We start from the raw sequence: 22,399 nt of genomic DNA on the forward strand, positions 1-22,399 counted from the left end.
GGGACTTCCAGGTTTCCACCAGACACCCATCATCAACAGTCAGCTTCCAGAGAGAGTTTGTGCACAGAGAGCTTTCTGTGAACACAAAGAATGTTCTCTGATACCCTTTTGAAACAGCACCAAGATGGGGCAATTTTAAAAAAAAGCGAGATCTCTGTTTAGTGAGCTGAAACTTAGATTCCTAAAATAAAGGAGGAGCTTCAATGGATGGGGGAAACCTTTTGAGACTCACTGCAGGGAAGGGTTCCATCCATCTGAAGATTTAAGTTATATAAATTCTGGCAATCGTGGTCCCAATCAAGTTTCCTTTATATCACGAAGAAACCCATTTAGAGCTAGTCATACGGCATTCTTAGGGGAGCCACCAAAGCCACCCGCCACGCATGCATTTATCCTGGGAACTCTGCTGCACGCTTTGTGGTCTGCCCACTGTTTCCATGCGGTTCTTCCCGAGGTGTCCCAGGGTTCTGCAGTACCCCCCAGCGTGCCCCAAATCCACCTACCTGGCAACACACTTGCTCCACTTGGCAGGGCCTAAGAGAAAAATGAAAATGAGCAGGTGAACCCCAGAAAACACCGGGAGATGGGATAGGTTTTTCTCTAAAGGTGACAATTGCTCATATAATATTCAGCCTTCAGTTGCCAATTCAAGACCTGAATTTGGGATTTGGTCCCTGCAAAAATCTGGATCATCAGTGAAGGCCACAGGCATGCTTGGATCTTTCCCAGGGAATCACCACAGAGGCCTCTACACCCCCAGCCATCTGCTTTGTCCTAGTGCGGAACAAGCAGGCTTTGAGGGAAATGACACCGTGACTTTGTCTGGCGCTCATCTGCAAAGTGAAACCTTAGACTAACAGTAAGGCCATCTCTTCGCCTCCTGGAAATCTACAGCCTCCTTCAAAGAATGCGGATAGCAATATCCATTCACTAATTACACTATTTAACCACCTATTAATTAAAGCAGCATAAATGAAGACATGCACAAAGCAAATGTCGATCAATGTTTGCCACATGTTGGTTTGCACCATGCAGACGTCCATGTCCAAAGTCGCCCCATCCTGATAGGTTCTGCAAATTACTCAGGGCTAATTCGGCAACTCAAACTCCCGGTCAATCAATCCGCTGATGAGAGAATATTCATTTGCTTTGACTTTTTCCAACAGCCAGCCTGAAAGGAAACACACTAAAAAGCACGCTCCCTGGACGGAACCACCCTTCAGAATAGCAGGTGGCTGCTGTGACCGCCATGTCACTGCATTCTTACCCCAGCTCCCTATCTCAGACAGCAATCCTAAACAGAGGCACTCAAGGTACTTCCTTCTGGAGAAAATACAGAGCTCTTCAGTCATTCAGTCAACGTGGGCCCAAGAGTTCCACGGCGAGAGGAAGAAAGCACATCCACCAAGTTCTCTAATATCAAAATAGAGCAATTTATTCAAGACACTGAATATGATCTGTTGATTCTCTCTTGAAACAAATGAGCTACAACACGCAAGGTGATTTTTTTTTTTTCTTCAAAGAGCGTGAGGGTGAGTACAGGCGGCGGGGGGAACGGAACGGTGGTCGATGTCATCTGAACAGAATAGGAAAATTGCCGATAGAGAACACATCTGGCTGTACGTCTGACACAGACAATAAAAACTGCACAAGCCAGAATGCAAAAACTTCAGTGAGTGGCGGAAGGAACATTTCTGCATTTGACAAGAAACATAAGCTTTTTTTTTTTTTTTTTTAAATGGCGGAACAAAAGGTTAAAAAAGAGAAAAGCAACAAGAACAAAGCAGACCCTTACATTGGACAAAGTGCACTTCACTTGGCTCTATGATCTATTTCTTAGAAAGACTAAACAAAAGTCAAGTCCTACGGTGTCGCGAGGGGTCAGAGGGTTTCACCCTGTAACGTCCGGCCCTTTTGGTCCCCCTTGGGGCAGCATCCCTTTCCCAGGTGTGTGCTGGACCTGACTCTCGGTCACTTTGAACCCAACCAAAGACTCCAGGAAGGTCTGTCATGCTATGTCTGCTTTCAAGGTCAAGTTTGGTCACTAAGACTTAGGCATTCCTCACCATGTTTTAAGAGCTGTAAACAACATTGAACAATAACATTCCACAGGCCATTTCTTGATTACAGGGATGACTCTACCAACATTCCAGCAGCAGAGAGGCTAAGTAGTGGTGTGCAAATGCTGGAGGCTCCGGAAACGGCTGTCCGTGGTGTCATCCTGCTGAGAACGGGGATGGATGTGACTGCTAGCTGCATCTCATGCTTGGGTTTGCTTGCAGCTGCAGGCTGGGGAAGCCAGGGATGGAGCCTGGGGTCCGAGGCCTCCCAGCCCAGGTTTCTACCTAACAACTCTGATGTGGTTTACATTCATCAAGACTAAACCCATCCCTTGGGAGAGACCCTGGCTACCGACATTCATGTGAAGATTGTCTAGTGAATCGCTTGCGACACATCCCACCGTCACCATCCCACAGCTGTTTCTGGTTTGTCAAGCACAAGCCATGTCTAACGACAGGCTGGCCTTTGACAGCAGATGCTCTGCAAAGATGAGTGCGTTTTTATTTGGGTGGGGTAGTGGCGTCTTCTGGACCCCAACAAACTGTACCCTAAACTTCACGGAGTCCTTGGGATGGGAAATCACCTCATCCGGGGACACCGGCTATCTTCAAAGATGGGGGCGGCGACTCCACATCGCTGTGACCTTCTTTGCTAAGCGTTTCAGAAACAGCCCGAATAAGACACTCATCTCAGAACCAGGGCACTTTTTGGTCTTCTGGGGCATGAATAATTCACATACCCAAGTGGAGGCCAATCAATGATCTGAGAATGATCGACGCACCCTGGCTTTTGCAGGTGGTCCTGGCACATTCCAAGTTCCACAGGAAGCCCTGGCCCTTCCCTGACGGCTGGCTTTTGGCTCTGCAGATGGATGCCACCTTCACAGTAACACCGTCTCGCTGCTGGAACACACACCAGATTGCACCCTACCCACTGCTGGTGACGCAGCAGCCCCCACGGGCCGGGCCAGCTTCCTCAGCCCTTCTGCCCACAGGAAAACCAATGGGAAAAGAGGCCCTTGTCCTTCGGCCTTTTCCCCCTTGCTAATGAAAAAAATAAGTCAGTGTCGGGTTATGACAGCAAGCAGACGAAGGTCACCAGATTCACTGAAATGAAGCTCTTCTAGGAACACAAAGCCTGAATTTTTCAAAAACAGCAAAAAGATTGATTATTGAAAAAAGATCTTTCTCCTAGTCTTCTGTGAGAGAAAGAAATTATTAAGATGGCAGAAATTATTAGCGACGTTCTACCTCTATAATTCATGTTCGGAACTGAAAATCTTCCTTCTGCATTCGTTTCTGTCAGCGTTAGACGAAGTGACATGCGGGGGGGCCTCTATGTCAGCTCTGCAAGGACTTGCCAAGCCTGCTCTTCAAGAACTGACCATCGGTCGTTATACGGCTGTGGGAAAGACGCAGCCAACACGCCTAATCCAGCCGAGCTGTGACGGCTTCTGCAGTACCTTATGGTTCTGCCAATGCTCCCTCGAGGCCAGAGGGCGCACGGCTCTTCACGGCTTTCCTGCTGGCTGCCAAGGTGCGTACACACCAAAAGATGCAAGGTTCTTCTTCCACGCGGCATGGCTGGGACCTCCCTCACTGGCTGCAGTGCAATCTCGCTGCTGACCCCTAAGGCTGACCGTTGTCCAGCCAGAGTCCTCCTGACCACCTTTCCTGAGGCTGAGGGGAAAGCCAGGGGCTCCCTCAGGCCCTGCCTGTGGCTTCTTCAGTTCTTTTGAAAACATGAATCACACAAAGCTCTCTATGTCTGATGGCCATTTTAAGATTTTAAAACTGTTTTAACATAAAAATATTTTTTTTTCCAAAAATACTCCAGGCTCTTTCTAAGTCATTTTTTTCCTCCTGTAAAAAGCCCCCTGCCCTGCCTTCTTACATAAAGCACTTACTACGCGCCAAAGTGCCCTTGAGACCTAAGATCTGAAGCAACTATGAGAAAGGTACAGAGGGAGGGAGGGGGGGAGAGAGAGCGAGCACGCCAGTGAGAAAGCGAGCGTGAGCGCAAGCGCGAGCGCGAGGGGAGGAGAGGGTGGGAGAAGGCGGAAGGGGGAAAGCTGTCCACGGGAGACTGTGTCTTCATGTGAACTGGGCTGTGTCTCTTGAGGCTGCACTGAAAAAGCAGAGCTGACCAGACAGAGTGGAAAGGCAGGGGTAGGGGGAGAGGCAACACAGGGAAGAGACAACAAGCCCAAGACAGCTTTCATCTCAGACGGAAGGCCCCCAGAAGATAGAATTCCAGCCGATAGAAAAACCACCCAATGAACAAAGAAGATTCTAGAAAATAGAAAGTGTTGGGATTACAAAGTTACACGTCATCGGTACAAACTGGTCTTTGAACATCCTTTGTGAGAGCAACTGTAGTGTCCAAATCGTTAGGGAAAACAAAAAAAAATCTCAAGGAGGAGGTTTTCCCCCTTCCCTGTTTGGTTTATCACAGCATTTTGCTTTTTTTTTTGGCACAGCTTTTTACATTTCTTTCCATTCAGTCATCACAGAGCCTGTTCCGGGTGGAAACCAATCCACACGCCTCGAGCTGGTGACTTTCTGCTTCCCAGGCTGAATATCCTCAGTGGAAACCATTCTATCCCCGTGTGATATGATTTGCTTCTGTTTTTGCTTGCCTTTAAAAAACTTCTTGATGAAGATTACGAAAACATATAGACTCCTGCGGCCAGAGACGAGTTGGTTTCAGAGTATACTCTAACGCAAGTCAAGTTCGTACAGTTTTGGAGAACAGAGCTGCAACCCTACACATTCATGGCTGGTCATCAGAATTCTTTTCTTTTTTCCATAGTATTTTGTGATTACTTCCGCAGATCCAAAACGCAAACCTGGAAGGAAACACAAAGCACCTGTCATCTCGAGAGACAAAACAAAGATGCCTTTAGAGTGAGAAGTCGGCAAGCTACGGTCCCCATGCCCAATCTAGCCCTCCACCGATGTTTCTCAGTAAAGTTTATTGGAACATCGTCATGAAGGGTCAGAGAAGCTCTCATAGCAGACTGGCATCTGGACATTGGACCGAGCAAACTGAAGCAAACAGCACAGAGCAGAAAGGCCAGGTTAAGGGTAATGACAGGAATTAACAGAGTGGCAGAGACCATCGTGGGGCAGATGACAACATGAGCCCAAGTATACGGCCTCTGACAACATTTGGGGACTACACTGACACTTGGCCAGTCAGCCAGAATGCCGCTTGCCCCAGAGGTCAGGGCAACCTCAAGTCCAGGGGAAAATAAGAAATCCAGATGCCCCATGGGAGGAGAGGAGAGCCCAGGAGACCTGCAGGATGGCCACCAGAGGCCCGGGCTCGTCAGCCGCAGCATGGGTGACAATTGTGGCCACCCTATGCACGGTAGGAGGTTTAGCAGCATTGCTAAGCTCCACCCACGAGATGCCAGTGGCATCCCCATCTAAGCACAGTCATGTGCCACATAATGACGTTTCCAGCAACAATGCACCGCACAGAAAGCAGTGGTCCTGTAAGACTGTAACTCTTATTCCTGCTGAACCTTTTCTATGTTTAGATAGATCTAGACGCACAAATGCTTACCATTGTGTTCTAGTTGCCTACGGTATTCAGTATGGCCACCTGCCATCCAGGTTTGTAGCCTGGGAGCAATAGGCTCTACCATACAGCCTAGGTGTGTGACAGGTATTGTCATCTAGGTTTGTGTCAGTCACTCTGTGATGTTCAGACCAAGATAAAAGTGCCTAATGACACATTTCCCAAAATGTTCCCATCATTAAGCGACACATGACTGTAGTGACAACCTCAAATGGCTCCAGATATTGTCTAATGTCCTCAGAGGTGCAGAATCACCCTGGTTGAGAACCAACAATTTGACTGAGAAAATGTTGACTAGAAGGACATTCTGGAAGGGACAAGGAGAAGGCCATTCCCAGATGTGGTACCAACTCAGATGGGATCCAGCCCAGAAGCTTCCTCTGGCACTGGGCTAGGCCCTTCAGGACACGAATGCTGCACATGCCCTCGAAGCTCACTTCGGCATCAGCCGCCCCCAACACCCCACTCTCCAGCCAACCAGAGGTGTTGCTTACAGAGCCGTCGGATGCGCTGGCGCCCACTTTGTCTCCTCGGGCGTTCCAGCACACTTCGAAGATGCCGCCAGTGCCTCGGTAGCTGTGGACGAGATTTCCACTCTGCAAAGCAAAGCAGCTGTCACTCACAATGATGCAAGGGGCGCCTGCGACAGATGCAGTTGTAGAATGTGTGCTCCTCCTGCCCTGGTGTTTGGTCATGAACATTTTCAAGCACGGTAAAATTTAAGGGTTTTCAGTAAGGACTCTGGGGGCTGTGGAGATGTATCTCTAGGACTTCCCACCACAGGGAGTAAACCTGATTACTTATGCCTGTGGAATCTGCCACCACATGTGCGTGGATTCTGAGGTTGCGCCCAGCTGAGGACTGACGGAGGCAGGAGACCATGGCAGTCATCTGCTGAGACTCAGACTCATCTGGTGGGTAAGTGGCTCATGGACTCTCCATCAGCATGGCCAAAACTTTCTACTGACCTGTAGGGCCATCCCTGACTCTTCCTACCCTTCCCGTCTCCTTCCCAGGGTCAGACTGGCCTTATGGTCTGAATTCTCCCTTCCCCCTACCTCCCTCCCTGTTTCCATCACAGCTCCTCAATAAATCTCTTGCCCATCTAATCCTGTTTTGGTGTCTGTTCCTTGGAGGACCTCAATGAATACAACGTAATGAATACCCCCACCCCAGTAGCAATGAAATTCACTGTAATTCACGATTACATGTATTAATACGCCAAGATGTTAAAATGTACCTATTTTGGGACACTTGAAAGAGCAAATGCATAATATACATGTAATGGAAAACACCACAGACCATTGGTTTCTGGTTTAAAACAGCATTAACTTGACAAATCTAAGAGGTGGGGGAAGTAGAGGCCTTTGAAAGAGTTGAATAAGGCCAGGCGAGGTAGCTGACCCTGTAATCCCAGCACTTTGGGAGGCCGAGGCAGGAGGACTGATTCAGCCCAAGAGTTCAAGACCAGCCTGGGCAACATAGAGAGACTTCGTCTCTACAAAAATTAATTTTAAAAAATAAAAAAGAGAGAAAGAGTCGAATAAGCCTTCACTCATGATTCACTAATGGTGACAGGCAGGAGAAATCTGAGGACTGAGACCAGGAGGGCTGTTGCAAATCCTCTGCTCAACTGGGCTCCTTAAAGGGTGGTGTTCCATGAACTGAGAAAGGTGTATGTCAGCAGTATTATAGATAAGTATTTTTATAGTTGGAGAAAGATTAAAGTGGGCTTTAAGATTTCTCTTAAGAAAAATCCTAAGGATTTCTTGGCTGGGCACGGTGGCTCATGCCTGTAATCCCAGCACTTTAGGAGGCCGAGGTGGGTGGATCACCTGGGGTCAGGAGTTCAACACCAACATGGTGAGACCCCGTTTGTACTAAAAATACAAAATTTAGCCGGGTGTGCTAGTGTGCGCCTGTAATCCCAGCTACTTGGGAGGCTGAGGCAGGAGAATTGCTCAAACCTGGGAGGCGGAGGTTGCAGTGAGCCAAGATGGCGCCACTGTACTAAAGCCTGGGTGACAAGAGTGAAACTCCGATCCAAAAAAAAAGAAAAATCCTAAGGATTTCTTTGATTTATAAAAAAGGGTTGAAACAATTCAGTGAGTTCTTGATAACAGGCTGTATCTAACTGATCATGTCATTTTTTTTGGATAATTGATGTGTTGTTTTTACAAATCCATCCATTACTATTTCTAGCAAGGATTTCATGACAAGAGACTCTTGCACACTAGTCCTGAGATGTGCGCTTCCCGGAGGGCTATCTAGGGCTGTGGGGCTGGGCTTGGCATCGGGTTGGCTCTACGCAGGGTCCACCATTTCCTTTCCTTCCCTGAGAGGATGTGGTTCACATGAGGTCCCTGGGAAGCCTGTGATCTCAGTGGACCACTTGCCAGTGAACAGGGCTCATCACCCATGAGTCCACAGGGGGAATGAACTTGAGGATGTAAATCCACCTGAATGTCAACCAAGCCAAAAGGAACCAAGAAGGCAGTGCAGATGAAAGGGGACGGGGGCAGGCTGTGTGATTCCTCCCTCCTGAGGCGAAAGGGACCCCTTCATTGTTTTCAACAGCTCGTAGCGTATCATCACCTGTCTGTCTTCCCTTAGAATAGAATCAAGTGCTGATGGCCCTCTATAATCTTTTACGCTATGCAGTGCTACTTCCCATCCATTTCTACACTTTACAGCTTGAATTCTTCTATCCTCAGGTGTGACCCAAGATACCCACAGCAGCCACCTTTATTTAAATCCTATGTCCTTTCAATCTCTGCTAAAAGGACAACCCAATATTGACATACCTTATGTCCTTAAACAGAACCTACTTTGATTTGAAAAATCGAGGTTGAGCGCAGTGGCTCACACCTGTAATCCCAGCGCTTTGGGAGGCCAAGGTGGGCGGATCACCTGAGGCCAGGAGTTCAAGACCATCCTGGCCAACATGTGAAACCCTGTCTCTACTAAAAATACAAAATTTAGCCAGATATGATGGCGGGTGCCTGTAATTCCAGCTACTCGGGAGGCTGAGGCAGAAGAATCGCTTGAATCTGGGAGGCAGAAGTTGCAGTGAGCCAAGATCGCGCTACTGCACTCCAGCCTGGTTAACAGAGTGAGACTCCGTTTCAAAACAAAACAAAACAAACAACAACAACAACAAGAAAACAAAACAGAAAAGAAAAATAGAAATGCCATGACAACAGCAAGTGCACATTCCTTCCCACTCCCTGGTCTGCTCCGTGGGGGAGCTCTAGGAGCTGGTGCGGGCAGAGGAGGTGGAGCTGGCCTCGACCCCATTAGCTGGTCCCCCACTCCCACCCTCCAGCTTCAGTATCTAGAGAGCAGCATTTCAGTGATAACTGCTAAGAAGAGGAAGAGGCAGGTGGAAGGTTTCATGCCATGGGCTCAGAAAGTGAACAGAAGACAGTGGCTCCTTCGAGGAAGAACATGTGCCAAGGTGAGGGTTTGGAATCAAATGGCCAAGAGCCCTGATTACGGCAGACATGACTCCCTGCCTCAGGGAGGGGAGCTGCTGGAGGTGTCTGGTGGGGGAAGAGCTCACAACCCACGTGGGGTGCACGGTGGACAGCATCCACTGGGTCTGCCCGGGGAGCCTGGGCTTGCTCAACTCCCTCCGAGGCACTGCTCTGAAGCAAGGCACTGGAATTGTGGCTATTTGGGCATCCCTTACTGAAAGGATTTGGCATAGGGGTCAGGAGCTTACCTGAGTATTCCAGATATGGACGCATTTGTCAAAGGATCCGCTGGCCAAGTACTTCCCATCAGGGCTGAAAGCTACGCTGTAGACGGGCTCCTGATGCTTCGTGAGCGTGTGGATGCAGACGCCTCGCTCTATGTCCCACAGTCGCACCGTAGAATCAAACGAAGCACTAGCAAGGCAGGAGAGAAAACAAAATCACGTACACATGGTGGTTTCAAACAGTTCTCCATAACATGTATCACATCTCCGGGAGCTGTTTTTCCCAGCTTTTATGTTTCAAAAGACAATCAACTGAGGAGCTTTTTGTCTTCTAAAATATAACTTCCAAGTATTAAAAACAAAGCCATAGTCATTAAACAGAAAAAAGCTTTAATGGTCGTATTAGGGAAACAATTTGATATCTACATTTGTTTCCGCCTTTTATTTTTTTGAAATGGGGTCTTACTGTGTTGCCCAGGCTGGAGTGCAGTGGCATGATCATGACTCACTCCAGCCTCGAATTCCTGGGTTCAAGTGATCCTCCCGCCTCAGCCTCAGCAGAGAAGCTGCAACCATAGGTCCACGCCCAACTAATTTTTATTTTTTATAGAGACGGGGTTTCACTATGTTGCCCCGGCTGGTCTTGAACCTCTGGGCTCAAGAGGTCCTCCTGCCTCACCCTACCAAACTGTTGGGATTACAGGTGTATGCCACTGCGCCCAGCCCTGTTTCTATGTTTTCTATAGACATAAATGGTAAATATTTTTGTAGAATATTTACCAAGTTTCCTAAAATGCCCCTACAATTTAAAACATGACATCTGTTATTACTAACTAAATTAATACAGATAGCCATATTTGGAAAAACAGCAAATTAAGTGAATAAACATTTAAAAAACTTTTTAGGCCAGGTACAGTAGACCATGCCTGTAATCCTAGTGCTTTGGGAGGCCGAGGTGGGAGGATCACTTGAAGCCAGGAGTTCAAGACCAGCCTGGGTAACATAGGGAGACCCTGTCTCTAAAAAGAAAAAAAAAGATTTAATCAAACAAGAATTAAAATATAATCACACCCACATATGTAATCACATGATTGAAAGCTGCAAATTTTAGTTATTTTCAAATTTAAAACAGTAATATCTATCACAAAGCTATTATCTGGCTTTCTTTCAGCAGGGACCCACTAGGTACCGGCATGCCCCTTTTATACTTGCTGACTAAAAGGGTAATTTATGTTCCTAATAGTACCACATGACGCAAAAGCACCTTCTGAGTCACCACAAAATGACTCGCGTGTGTAGTACTACATTACAGTTATTTAAGTGGGTTTTATGACAATTACTTGAAATATGAGAATTATGGCCTATGTGTTGCTTTTTTGGTTTCATCTCTCAGTGGATGCAGGAATTCTATCCTGTCTTCTCTAAGAGATGACCTTAATTCGAGCACTGTCGACAAGAGTTGGTGCTGCCTGGCTTGCTGCCCCTCAACTGTGGCTCTGCAGTCATGTTTCATGTTGGGTGGGTTTTTCTCTTCTTCTTCTTTGTTTAGAGACATGGTCTTGCTCTGTCACCCAGGCTGGAGTGCAGTGGTGTGATCACTGCGCACTGCAGCCTCAATCTCCTGGGCTCAAAGTCATCTTCCTTCCTCAGCCTCCTGAGTAGCTGGGTGGCACACGCCACCACACCTGGCTAATTTTTTGTAGAGATGGGGTTTCACCATGTTGCCCAGGCTGATCTGGAACTCTTGGGCTCAAGCTATCCTCCTGCCTTGGCCTCCCAGAGTGCTGAGATTATAGGCATAAGCCACTGTTGCCTGACTCAAAACCATCCTTACCTCAAAGGCAGGTGTTACTCGATAATTCTATCCTGGCCCCTTCAAAGTGAGCTACCACTTCGCTTCCTCTGAAGGGCTTCAACACACGGGCATGGAAACGCTTTAGCAAAATTTCCCGTTGTCTTTGCGTAGCACAGAGCTGTGCTGGCTGTGCTGCCTGCCCTTACCTTGCCAACATGATGTTGGAGTTTGGGTTGCTGGTGGCGGGCCCGGTGGGGCTCCACTTGATGGTGTAGATCTCTTTATTGTGAGCCTGAAGATCGTGGATGCACACCTCCTGTTTCATGCTCCAGATCTACAGAATACAGCAGCCACAACATGAGCAAAAGCCTTCCCTGCATCCAGGAACGATGTGGAATCATTCCTCCCGGGGGCACACATGGGGCCCATGGCAGGCTGGGGGGTGCACAGTGGCGAGAAAGGCTGTGGGGAGGCTGGGATTCTCAGTGGAACCACGACTGAGAAATCAAAGTTCACTGGATGACAGAGGAAGGGAGGGTGGTCAGTAATAAATAACCCTCATGGAAGAGTGACCGTGAGACCAGCGTCAAGTGCCCGGAGTTGTCTGGGATTAAACAGCCCACCCCCTGCCATGCCGACTCTACCTTCAATGTCATGTCATCTGAGCAGGAGGCCAGCAACATTCCAGAAGGATCCCATTTGATGGCGTTGACCTCGTTCTGAAAGAGAGCAGAGAGTCTGAAAAAGACATCAGGGCCTGTGAGCAGATAAGGCCGCCTTCCAGCAGGGGGCAGCAGTGCGTCACCGTCACTGCAGAAGGTCTTCGGCTTCACCCTGACATCAAAGAGCACAGCCCAACCAGCCATCTAGTTTCCTCTTTTTCTCACTTTGCCTTTTCATTTATATAAAACCACAGCCCTATACCACACATCACCAGCCACCCTCATCCATATTTCGTTAAGAAAAAAACCTTCCCTGATAGGAAGGCAGGCAAGTGAAGAATTCACGTACCATAAAACGCAGCAAATAAAACCAGTACAACCAGTTACTTTTTAAATTGGCCTTTGAAAACCACTTTCCTATGCACTTTTCTTTTTCAGACAGGGTATCACTCTGTCTCCCAGGCTGGAGTGCAGTGGCAGGATCACAGGTCCTTGCAGCATGAACCTCTTGAGCTCAAGCAATCCTCCTGCCTCAGCCCCCGAAGTAGCTGGGACTACAAGCAGGCACCACCATGCCATTTATGTATGTACGTATGTATTTATTGTATTTTTATAGAGACGGGGTTGCCCAAGCTGGTCTTGAACTCTTGGGCTCAAGCGATCCTCCCACCTCGACCTCCCAAAGTGCTGGGATTACAGGTGTGAGCCACCACGCCAGGCCTCTTATGTACTTTTAGTGCAACAGTTCCTCCCCGTGACCACACCCATTAGAAGGTATTTCTCTCCTGCAGGCGAGTGGAGAGGGAGGGAGGGGTAAATACGAGAAGTGAACCTTCAGCTATTGTGGAGTTCAAGCGGAGTTAGGGCTGATCCAGGTGGAAGATGGGCGACCCAAATGCACACACAGGCGGACACACATGTGCAAGGACAGTGAGAGGCAAGTGCTGAGTGGCACAAACGCACACGGCACAGGCAAAATCCTGGCTTGGGGTTCATGATCGGCACAACTAGGTGGCAAAAAGCGCAGACTTAGGACACCTGGGGACCACGAGACTAAACCCTGCAGAATAAAGGTGAATGAATGTACCCGGGAGCCAAGGGAGACAGGGACACTCCCGAGACAGGCATGTATAAAAGAACCACCTGTGGCAAAGGCTCAGCTGGGGAACAGCCTGCCCAGGAGAAATGAGGGGACATGGCGTACCAGCTTGGGGCTCCCTCGGGCCCCATATATCCAGTACAGTCCCACTATGTGACACCTGCTGTCCCGGCCTAACAATTAACTTCACACTCATGCTGGAGAGGGGGCTGAGGGGTGTGAGTACACGCACGCATAGGTGTCTGTGAGTGTGAAATGTGTGTGCCAAGGCCAGCAAGGGTGGCTCTGACTGCAGCCATTCAGAGGAAAACCTACGGGCCCAGGAATGTGGAGCCGCTCACCATGGGCCGTCCCTAGCCAAACCAACGCAAAGGAACAAATAACTTCCTGGGAGCGGATCCCTCGCTCTGCAATGCAAGCCCAAGTTCCTGGGCCACCTCCAGAGCTGGCCCATGGGTCTCCACTCAACCCCACTGAGCTAGAGCTTTGTTCAGGGCCATCAGCTGCATTAAGACCCACTTAAAGGGCCAAGGCCTGTGCTGGTGGCAAGGTCCTGGGCAGGACACCTGGGAACCACAGATAGTGTGTGCAGCTGTTAAAAATTTGCAGATAGTCCAGGGTTAGAGGAGAAATAAGTTTAGACTGGGACAAGAGAGTCAGTTTGGAGCCAAACAGATTTTAACAGGACGATAGGTGCCTGTGCTCTAAAAGCACCTTCCTTTGGGACAGGGACCCCTGGGCCAGGGGCAGGGAGAGGTAGACACTAGGGGAATGAGGACAAGGGAATTTACATTAGTTAAGTTAGTGGCACTATGGCAAATCTCCAGGGCCTGTGATCATCCTCCCCTGCTTTAACAGGGAACCCCCCGCCACCGCGGAGATATTCTGGGTGCTAGTGAGAGAAACGCAGATGCCATGGTCCCAGCGTTGGCGCACTCTGCATTTTCTGGGAGAGGCAGACATGCAGGCCAGCAGCTACTGCCAGGGCTGTGGCATTCACGTGGTCAATGGGAGCTCAAGGGGTGCCATGAATCCTCCCCAGGGCGTGCAGAGGATACGTGAACGGGCCTGGAGAGTGGGGAGGATTCTGTTTCAGACCAAGAGCTGCTGTGGTTCCAGGCAAGGCTCAGCGTGGGGCAAGGTGCTTGGCTGTATGTGTCGTTGGGAGGACAGAGGTACAGGGCATTTTTGGACACTAGCCCAAGGGCCCAGGAAAGGGAGGCTTTCTCCTCCTGCCAAGGTTGGAGGTCGAGGCTAGTGAATGGGTCTACCAGCAGATTGGAGATTGCAGAAGGTTAGAGACCACAGAAATTGGCTAATCTGAGAGAGATTTGGTGAAAGACCGGGAAGCCCTCAGAGGCCACACTGAGGAATTTGCTAAGTCAGCTGTTGTTCACACTGTCGTTCCCTGGTATATCATGGGTTTTTTTTGTCAGCCTCTGCTTGTCTTTAGGATTTTCTCTGTCATTGATTCTGGTGTTTGATGACCATATGCCTAGGTGGACAGGTGTGGTTCTGTTTATATTTGTTCTGCTTGAAATTTGCTGAGCTTCTTGGATTAAATGTTGATGTTTTCCACCAAATTTAGGAAACCTTGGCCGTTAGTGCCTCACATGATTTTTCTGTTCCATTCTTTCTTCTCTCCCCATCACACATACAGGTTTAGGGTCCCTGATATTGTCCCGTAAGTCATTAAGCCTTTATGCAATTTTTCGATCTTTTATCTGTTCTTCAAATTGGCCAATTTCTATGCTTTCTAACCTTACTTCCACAATCTCCCATCTGCTGGTATACCCACTGATGTGCTTTAGATCTGTGTCCCCACCCAAATCTCAGGTGGAATTGTCATCCCCGATGCAGAGGTGGTGCCTGGTGTGAGGTGTCTGGATCATCTGCTACTCCTCCCACCTCTTGCCCCTGCTCTGGTCATGTGTGATGCCTGCTCCTGCTTCACCAACCGCCATGGTTGGAAGCTTCCTGAAGCCTCCCCAGAAGCAGATGCTGCCATGCTTCCTGTATAGCCTGAAGAACTGTGAGCCAGTTAAACCTCCTGTCTTATAAATTACCCAGTTTCTGGTATTTCTTTAGAGCAATGAGAGAATTGAGAACTGCCTAATATACCCACCTATTAAAACTTTCATTTCAAACACTGTATTTCTCAGTTCTCAATTCCTTTTTTTTTTTTTTTATGTTTTAAAGAAACAGGGTCTTGCTCTGTTGCCTAGGCTGGAGTGCAGCAGTGCTATTGTAACTCACTGCAGCCTTCATCTCCTGAGATGTGACTACAGGTGTGCATCACCATACGCAGCTAGCTACTTTTTAAAATTTTTTGTAGAGACAAGAGTCTTGCTATGTTGCCCAGGCTGGCCTCAAACTCCTGGCCTCAAGCAATCCTCTGGCCTCAGACTCCCAAAGTGCTGGGATTATAGGCATAAGCCACCACACTTAGTCTCCATTTGTTTTTTAATGACATATCTTTTTCCATTCACTGCAGATGTGCCCCGTCTATTCATTCATTGTTAGCACTGTTTCCTTGATGTCCTCTACATGTTTCTCATAGCTACCTTAAAGGCTTTGCTGCCAAATCCACCATCTAGGTCATTTCTGAGTGAACTTCTCACTGCTGACCCCAAACTGGGTCAATCCAACCACCTTGGCTCAAATAGCCAAGGGGCGCAGAAGAGCTGGTCTGCTGCTGCAGTATCTTTTAATTCCAGGCACACAAGAATCGGCTCCCACATCACATTCTCACGAACTCGAGACCAGTGACAAGAGCTCTCACTTACTGTGTGTCCCTGGAAGGTTTTGACTGGGCGGTCACAGCCGAGCCTGCACACGTGGATACACATGTCTGTGCTACAGGAGGCGAAGGTCGTGTTGTTCTGCCAGTCCACATCAAGGGCAGGGGCTGCAGCAGGGAGGGAGAAAAGGAGTTATTCACTGTGTGCACAGCTCCATGGATTTACAACAATGAACAGCACAGTCAAGAAGCCTCTTTAGTTTACTTATTTATTTATTCTAGAGACAGGGCCTGCTCTGTCACCCAGGCTGGAGTGTACTGGTGTGATCATGGCTCACTGCAGCCTAGAATTCCTGGGCTCAAGGGATCCACCCACCTCAGCCTCCCGAATAGCGCACGCCACCACGCGTGGCTAATTTTTTTTTTTTTTGTAGAGACGAATTCTTGCTATATTGCCCAGGATGGCCTTGAACTCCTGACTTCAAACTATCCACCCTCCTCGGCCTCCCAAAGTGTTAGGGTTATAGGTGTGAGCCATTGCACCCAGCCAAGAAGCCCCATTTAGTGACATGATAAAAACATCTCAAGTGTGAACACAGTCTCTTTCTAAGACTTTAAAGACCCTCTCTTGCCACATTGGCAGGGATGACAAGATGTCCTGGGAGAGAGGCTCCATGACACTTCCTGCACCCCACGGCCTGCAGAATCTCCCGCTCCCATGGCACAGTTAAGAAGGGCAGGTGAGAGGGCCACCCTGCCTGCTCTGTACCTTGCTGCTTCCAGCGGCATCTCTACAGTGAGCTTGATTTTAGACAGAGAGGAGAAAATAGGAGAGGAAAGATTTCATGTCGTATGTTCATGATACCTCAATGTGAAAAATACTCTCCCATAACACATTAAGGCATCCCCTTAACTATGGGATAATTAGAGTCAATAAGAACCCCTTTGGGGACGAAATGGGACGCGTGCTTCAGGGCCTGTGACCAACACCCTCCCTCACTTTGGGTCTTTCCAAGTCCAGGTGGCTCAGGGTCACAAAGACAGAACAACGGGGAGCTGACACTCCCCTTGTCGTTTAGTTACAGCTATGGGTCTCATTCTCTACCTTCTGATTTCTTTTCTAGGATGGCAGCTGGGAATCCAACAACTTCCCAATGTACCAAAATGGCCAGGGCACTTGTTAAAAGCCAGGCCCTGGTTCTGTCCTCAGAGTGTCTGACTCCACAGGGCTGGACCATGCCCTGAGAGGCACTGGAAGCACAGGTGACAGCAAGGGCGCTGAAGTCCTAGCAACTGGACCTCATTCCTCATTCTGCCTCTTTACTGACGTGCAGCTGCAGGTTGACGGTTTCCTGGAGTCTCAGCTACACATGTGGATGTTGCCAGTAGCCCCAGACAAGGGGGAGCGAGACGAGGCATCTCAGGGGATCAGCAGTGCCCGGGACACGGAGTGCACTGGAGGTGTGGAAGGTCCCACGGTGGGGGCCACCGTGCACTCTCATCCTCTTCTGTTTCTGGGGAAGCGTGGCTTCAACTGCTCACTCCTGTCCTCTAGCAAAGAGTGGGTCTGCGGCTGGGAGCGAGCATCTCTTCCAACTTCTCTCAGGCGTCCACGGGCTTCAGGGGTCACCTGCATTCCTAGGGGCCAGCAAGGGCGCTGTGCTCAGGTCTCTGGTCTCTTTCCACTGTGGGGACCACAGCAGCAGATCATGTTCCCCGGGCTTCTTCCCACCTCATGCCAGAGAACTGATGAGCAGCAGAAAAGGCCATGCAATGCTGAGACGGGAGGGCACAGGAAGAGGCGGCTTCTCTGGTGATCTCTTCCCTTCCCCTGAAGGTTCTGAGCAACCCCACCCTCTTATTACGGATCATCATGAGGCTTCTTGTGCGGAGAGGACATCCACAACCAGCCCTGTGTCTGGAACCCCGGCTATCAAAGGGAATGACTTAGGGATGTGAAAAGTACTGTGCTCCATTACGTGTGAAATGGAGGGAAGGGCCCTCCCTTCCCAGGGTTCATGCTAATTTAAAGGGGTAAAGTCTTATGGGGCAGGGAGCTTGGGGTTTTTCGAGAGCTAGTCGTTCACATCTGACCACCTCTCGTAACCCTGCGCTTCCCATGCAAGCCCATGGAAATTACTTTAAGCTACTGAGTGGGCTCCATGATGCCCCCAGGAGAGGAGGCAGGGTCAGACTCTACAAGTCTGCCCAGCCAAGAACTCTCATTGGTTTTCCTAGATACTATGGTCCATTCTGTTATTTGCCAAGTGACGTTCTCCAAGGTAGCTGCAGACACTGAATCAGCCAATAATGAAGCACTGCTTCTAGGGGAAAGAGACGGTTAGCTTCTGCCAGGCTCTGGCCACCATGTCCTTACTGATCGACCAATACAGAAACTCATAGGTGTTTTCTGTTTTTTTCTTGGAGATGAAGTCTTGCTGTTGCTCAGGCTGGAGTGCAGTGGCACAATCACAGCTCACTGCAGCCTCAAACTCCTGGGCTCAAGCAGTCCTCCTGCCTTAGCCTCTTGAGTAGCTGGGACTATACATGTGTGCCACCACACCCAGTTAATTTCTTTTTTTTTTTTTTGAGACAGGATCTCGCTCTTGTCACCCAAGCTGGAGTGCAGTGGCACAGTCTTGGCTCATTGTACCCTCAATCTCCTGGGATCAGGTGATTCTCCCACCTCAGCCTCCCTAGTAGCTGGGACGACAGATGCACGCCACCACTGAAAAATGCCCGGCTCATTTTTCAAAGATGTTTTTGGCAGAGATGGGGTTTTGGTGTGTTGCCCTGGCTGGTCTCAAAATCCTGGGCTCAAGTGATTCTCCCACCTTGGCCTCCCAAAGTGCTGGGATTACAGGAATGAGCCAACACACCCAGCCACGTGTGTTTCTTACAGCCAGGCAGCGCTGAACTGAGAAGAATCCAGCTTTCTCTGAATGCTAACCATCGATTGCCCCTGCCCTTCCTTGGTCTTTAAATAAGAGGCGCAACCTTCCATGTGTTTATCCTCCGTAAGCACAGGGACCCCACTCGCTTCCCCCTCCAGCTCACCCCCAGGCGGAAGGTGTGGGTGGGAGGACGCAGGTGTCAGCAGTGGTCTTTTCCACATCTGAGAGCATCTCTCTTTTGTTCCATCCCCAGCAGCGTGTTTCGTGACAGCCCCACGGTTCTTGACGCATTTTCTTGGTTCTCGTTTACAACATCACCTGAGCTAAACAGCAAACTTCTGGTCCAGCCTCTGCATTTGGGCGTGTGATTAATATACCTGGAAATGGGACAATCTGGCGAGCGGTCCAGGAGACGGCGACCAGCATCTGATGACTCCTCCATCTAAAGCAAGCTGGTTCAATCCGCGGCCCACGATGGCTTTGAATGTGGCCCAACACAAATTTGTAAACTCTCTTAAAACATTAAGAGGTTTTTTTTTTTAAGCTCATCAGCTATTGTTAGTGTTAGTGCATTTTATGTGTGGCCCAAGACAATTCTTCTTTCCATGTGGCCCAGGGAAGCCAAAAGATTGGACATTCGTGATCTAAAGAGAGGCCCCCCCCCGCCACCATGCTCAGGTGGTTAGCCCTACTCTGAGTCAGCTCCTGCAGCCACGATGCTTGGAACCACGTGGGTGAATGGCTGGTAACAGGGCTGAACTATGCTGGGGGGCTCTGTGCCCTCCCTCCCATGCATAGGCCAGTTTGGTTTAATAGCCTTCATTCTTCTGGGTCCAGCCACACATCTTCCTTTTGAAATATGTAGAGATTTACAGGAAGCTGCAAAGGTAACACAGAGAGGTCCTGTGTCTCCTTCACCCAGGTTCTCCTGAGGGTTACATTTTGCATAGCTGTAGCGTTGTATCGACGCTGGCAAGTTGACACTGGTGCAATTTGCCTGTAGAGTGCTGTCATTTTATCACGTGGGTAGATGTGTATCGCTGCAATTGAGACCAGAACTGTTTCGTGGCCACTAAGATCTCCCTCAGCTACTGTATCGGCACACGACTGCTCCTCACATGCTTCCTAAACTCCCACACCGCTGGTGGGTCCCAGGTTTCTATCATTTCATCATCATGAGAATGTTACATAAATGAAAGCACAGAGCATGCAACCTTTTGAGACTGGCTTTTGTCACTCAGCAAAATGCCCTTGAGATCTCTCCTGGCTGTGGTGCATCAATAGTTCATTCCTTTCCGCCGCTGAGTTTCACTTCACCATGAGGCTTTGAGCTAAGGCTTCCTGTTGACGGTGACTGAGGGCGCCCCCATGAGGTATCAGTGGGGAAAAGCTAGTGGGGAAAGCAATGTCTCCTATTGCCCCATTAAACCCCAAACCTGCCAGAGCCACAGAAAGGCGCTCCTCACAGCTCTTCCCAGCTGCGTTTCACCTGGAAGAGCAAGCTGCTTTCTCTTCATGTTGAACGTTCTCTAACACACTGATTGACACGAAAAAGAGAGCAAGTAACGCCTAGATACATGTGACCTGCCGATGGGAATTGGGTCTACCTCATGGCCAGCCAGATTACGGTGAGAAGCTCACGCAATTCAGAATAACGCGGTTTGTGGTCTTCCCGGGTCAGCTGGGTAGAAAACCCTTCCATAGGGCCCTGGGACACTTTGGGAAAGATTATTTTCTGCTGAAATACTTTACAGATGAATTCTTAAGATGCAAGTGTTAGAGGAACCTTACTGATGTTTACCTCGGGCATATTTTTCTCTGAAAAACAAGCCAGAGACATCCCCGCCTCACCCCCCGGGTCTGCATGTCTGGTATTCTAGGGCTGTGACCCTGTCACGACATCCTTCCTGCCTACAAAGGTAGGTTTTGGCACATAAGCCAAACGTGACGAACTCCATTGGGAAGGGCATTCTCACTAGCCACCTGCTTTATTTGCAGCCTAGAGCACAGAGTAGCCAGTGTCTGGCATGGAGATGACACACAGATCACAGGCTGTAGGTGGGGTTGCCAGGGGCCGGGGGAAAGATGGAACGGGCACAGGGTTTCCCTTTGGGGTGAAGAACGCTTTCTGGAGGACCTAGTGCACATACTACCTGCATTGGGAGCCTTTTGTCTCTAATATGCCCATCGCCTTCATCAACAGTGTTCAATTAAAGCAACACCAGTAACAAATTGCACCAGCAGCCCTGAGAGGTGTGTTTGCTGTGGGTCCCAAGCTGTGCAGGAGTGGCTCTCCCTCTCCAGGGCAGCAGAGCAGAAACGGTGTCCTCCCTGAGTCTCCCTCACTCTCTGAGCTGCCTGTGTGTGGAGTCCCTGCTGAAGTGCTGCATGGAATATAACAGACGTGGGTGCCTATGCATCTGACACAATTGTGCCTCAACAGGACCTTTGGTTCATGCTCTTGTTTCTTGCAGGGCCCATGTCCCCTGCCTGGAGCCCTCCCCAGGCACCAATGAGCTGTTCTGTCTCGGACGGTCGTTGGGGTTAGCCCTCCCATTCACAACATCATTTAAGCACCCCAAGCTGCCTGAGAAGACAGACACTCAGATCTCCTCCCGGACAATGCCCCAGCGACAGCTGATAGAACAGTCAACTTTCGCCCCACATATTTAGGGATTCCTTCAAGATGGATCAGACATTTGCCCTTAAGGGAAGTGGCACGTACCCACTTCTGTCCATTTTAAGCCAGTCTAAAGTCTTCCAATAGTCTATTAGCTCTGCAGGTGGCCATCTGTCTTTGTTTTAAGAGGCCATGTCTAACACCAGGACTGAGTTACACAGAGGAGGGAGTTGGGAAAGAAAATGAAGAATCATTTTGGGAGACCGAGGTGGGCAGATCACTTGAGGTCAAGAGTTTGAGACCAGCCTGGCCAACATGGCGAAACCCTGTCTCTACTAAAAATACAAAAATTAGCTGGGCGTGGTGGCGCATGCCTATAATCCCAGCTACTCAGGAGGCTGAGGCAGGAGAATTGCTTGAGCATGGGAGGCAGAGGCTGCAATGAGCTGAGAGCGCACCACTGCATTTCAACCTGGGTGACAGGTAAAACTCTGTCTCAAAACAAAAAACAAAAACCCACGAAGAATCAGGTGGGAATCTGGAAAATCAGAATCTCTACAGACCCCTGGGCTGCCGCATGTGACCTGGCCTGGCTCCAGTGCACAAAGGGATGTAGCTGTGTCCAGAGCAGCGGCCACACATCGGCGTAGGAAGGCGCTAACACCACAGGCCCAAGGCTGCTCTCCCTACAGAGGCTTGCTTGCAAGGCCGGCCCTTGGCTAGCAACTGAGAATTTAGGTTTCTAGAGAGTTCCCACCCTTCCCTAACAGACGCAAGTGGCTCACTCTGCTAACACTTGTTTGTGCAAACAGTGTGTTTATGCTGCACACCTGCTTTCCTTCTGGGGGGTCTGCAGTTTTGGCTTGTAGTAGGCACTGGGTGCTTACACTGCCAACCCCCAATAAAAACTCTGGACACTGAGACTCTATGGGGCTTCTCTGGTATGCACCTCACAGGCATAGTTACAACTTGCTCCTGGAAGAATTCAGTGTGGCCTGTGACAGTCCACTGGGAGAGGAGCCTTCGAAGCTCTGGATTTGGCTATGTGCACCGTTTCCCTTTGCCAATGTTGCACTAAATTCTTGTGCTGTTAGAAATCTTAGCTGTGAGTATGTTGAGTCCTGGGGGTCCTCGCAGCAAACCACCAATCCTGGGAGTGGTTTCGGGGAGCCCCCAAAACAGCATCCCTTTAGAACAGCAAGAGAAAGGAGCCTGCCCTGCTTCTGTGGCTGGCTCACTGCTG

At 49.4% G+C, this 22,399-nt stretch overlaps 1 protein-coding gene across 14 annotated transcripts in view; it reads right to left on the bottom strand.

Annotated features, from left to right (window-relative positions):
* Positions 1-1,412: 1,412 nt before the first annotated feature.
* The window catches only part of TBL1X (transducin beta like 1 X-linked), a 261,662-nt gene continuing 240,675 nt past the window's right edge, over positions 1,413-22,399 (bottom strand). For 8 of the 14 annotated variants that reach the window (XM_021932414.2, XM_017953876.3, XM_009197170.4 and 5 more), the window contains 6 exons: positions 15,689-15,810; positions 11,786-11,860; positions 11,348-11,475; positions 9,371-9,536; positions 6,141-6,242; positions 4,506-4,909 (listed from right to left, as the gene is read on the bottom strand). In XM_021932414.2, the coding sequence (XP_021788106.1) occupies positions 4,883-4,909; positions 6,141-6,242; positions 9,371-9,536; positions 11,348-11,475; positions 11,786-11,860; positions 15,689-15,810 (620 nt within the window). In that variant the 3' untranslated portion in view covers positions 4,506-4,882. Of the gene's footprint in view, positions 4,910-6,140; positions 6,243-9,370; positions 9,537-11,347; positions 11,476-11,785; positions 11,861-15,688; positions 15,811-22,399 lie in introns of all 14 variants that reach the window. The other 6 variants (XM_031660567.1, XM_031660568.1, XM_021932420.2 and 3 more) reach the window with 2 other exon arrangements.

The sequence above is a fragment of the Papio anubis genome, chromosome X (genome assembly GCF_008728515.1).
Source record: "Papio anubis isolate 15944 chromosome X, Panubis1.0, whole genome shotgun sequence".
In the NCBI taxonomy this organism is placed as follows: Eukaryota; Metazoa; Chordata; class Mammalia; order Primates; family Cercopithecidae; genus Papio; species Papio anubis.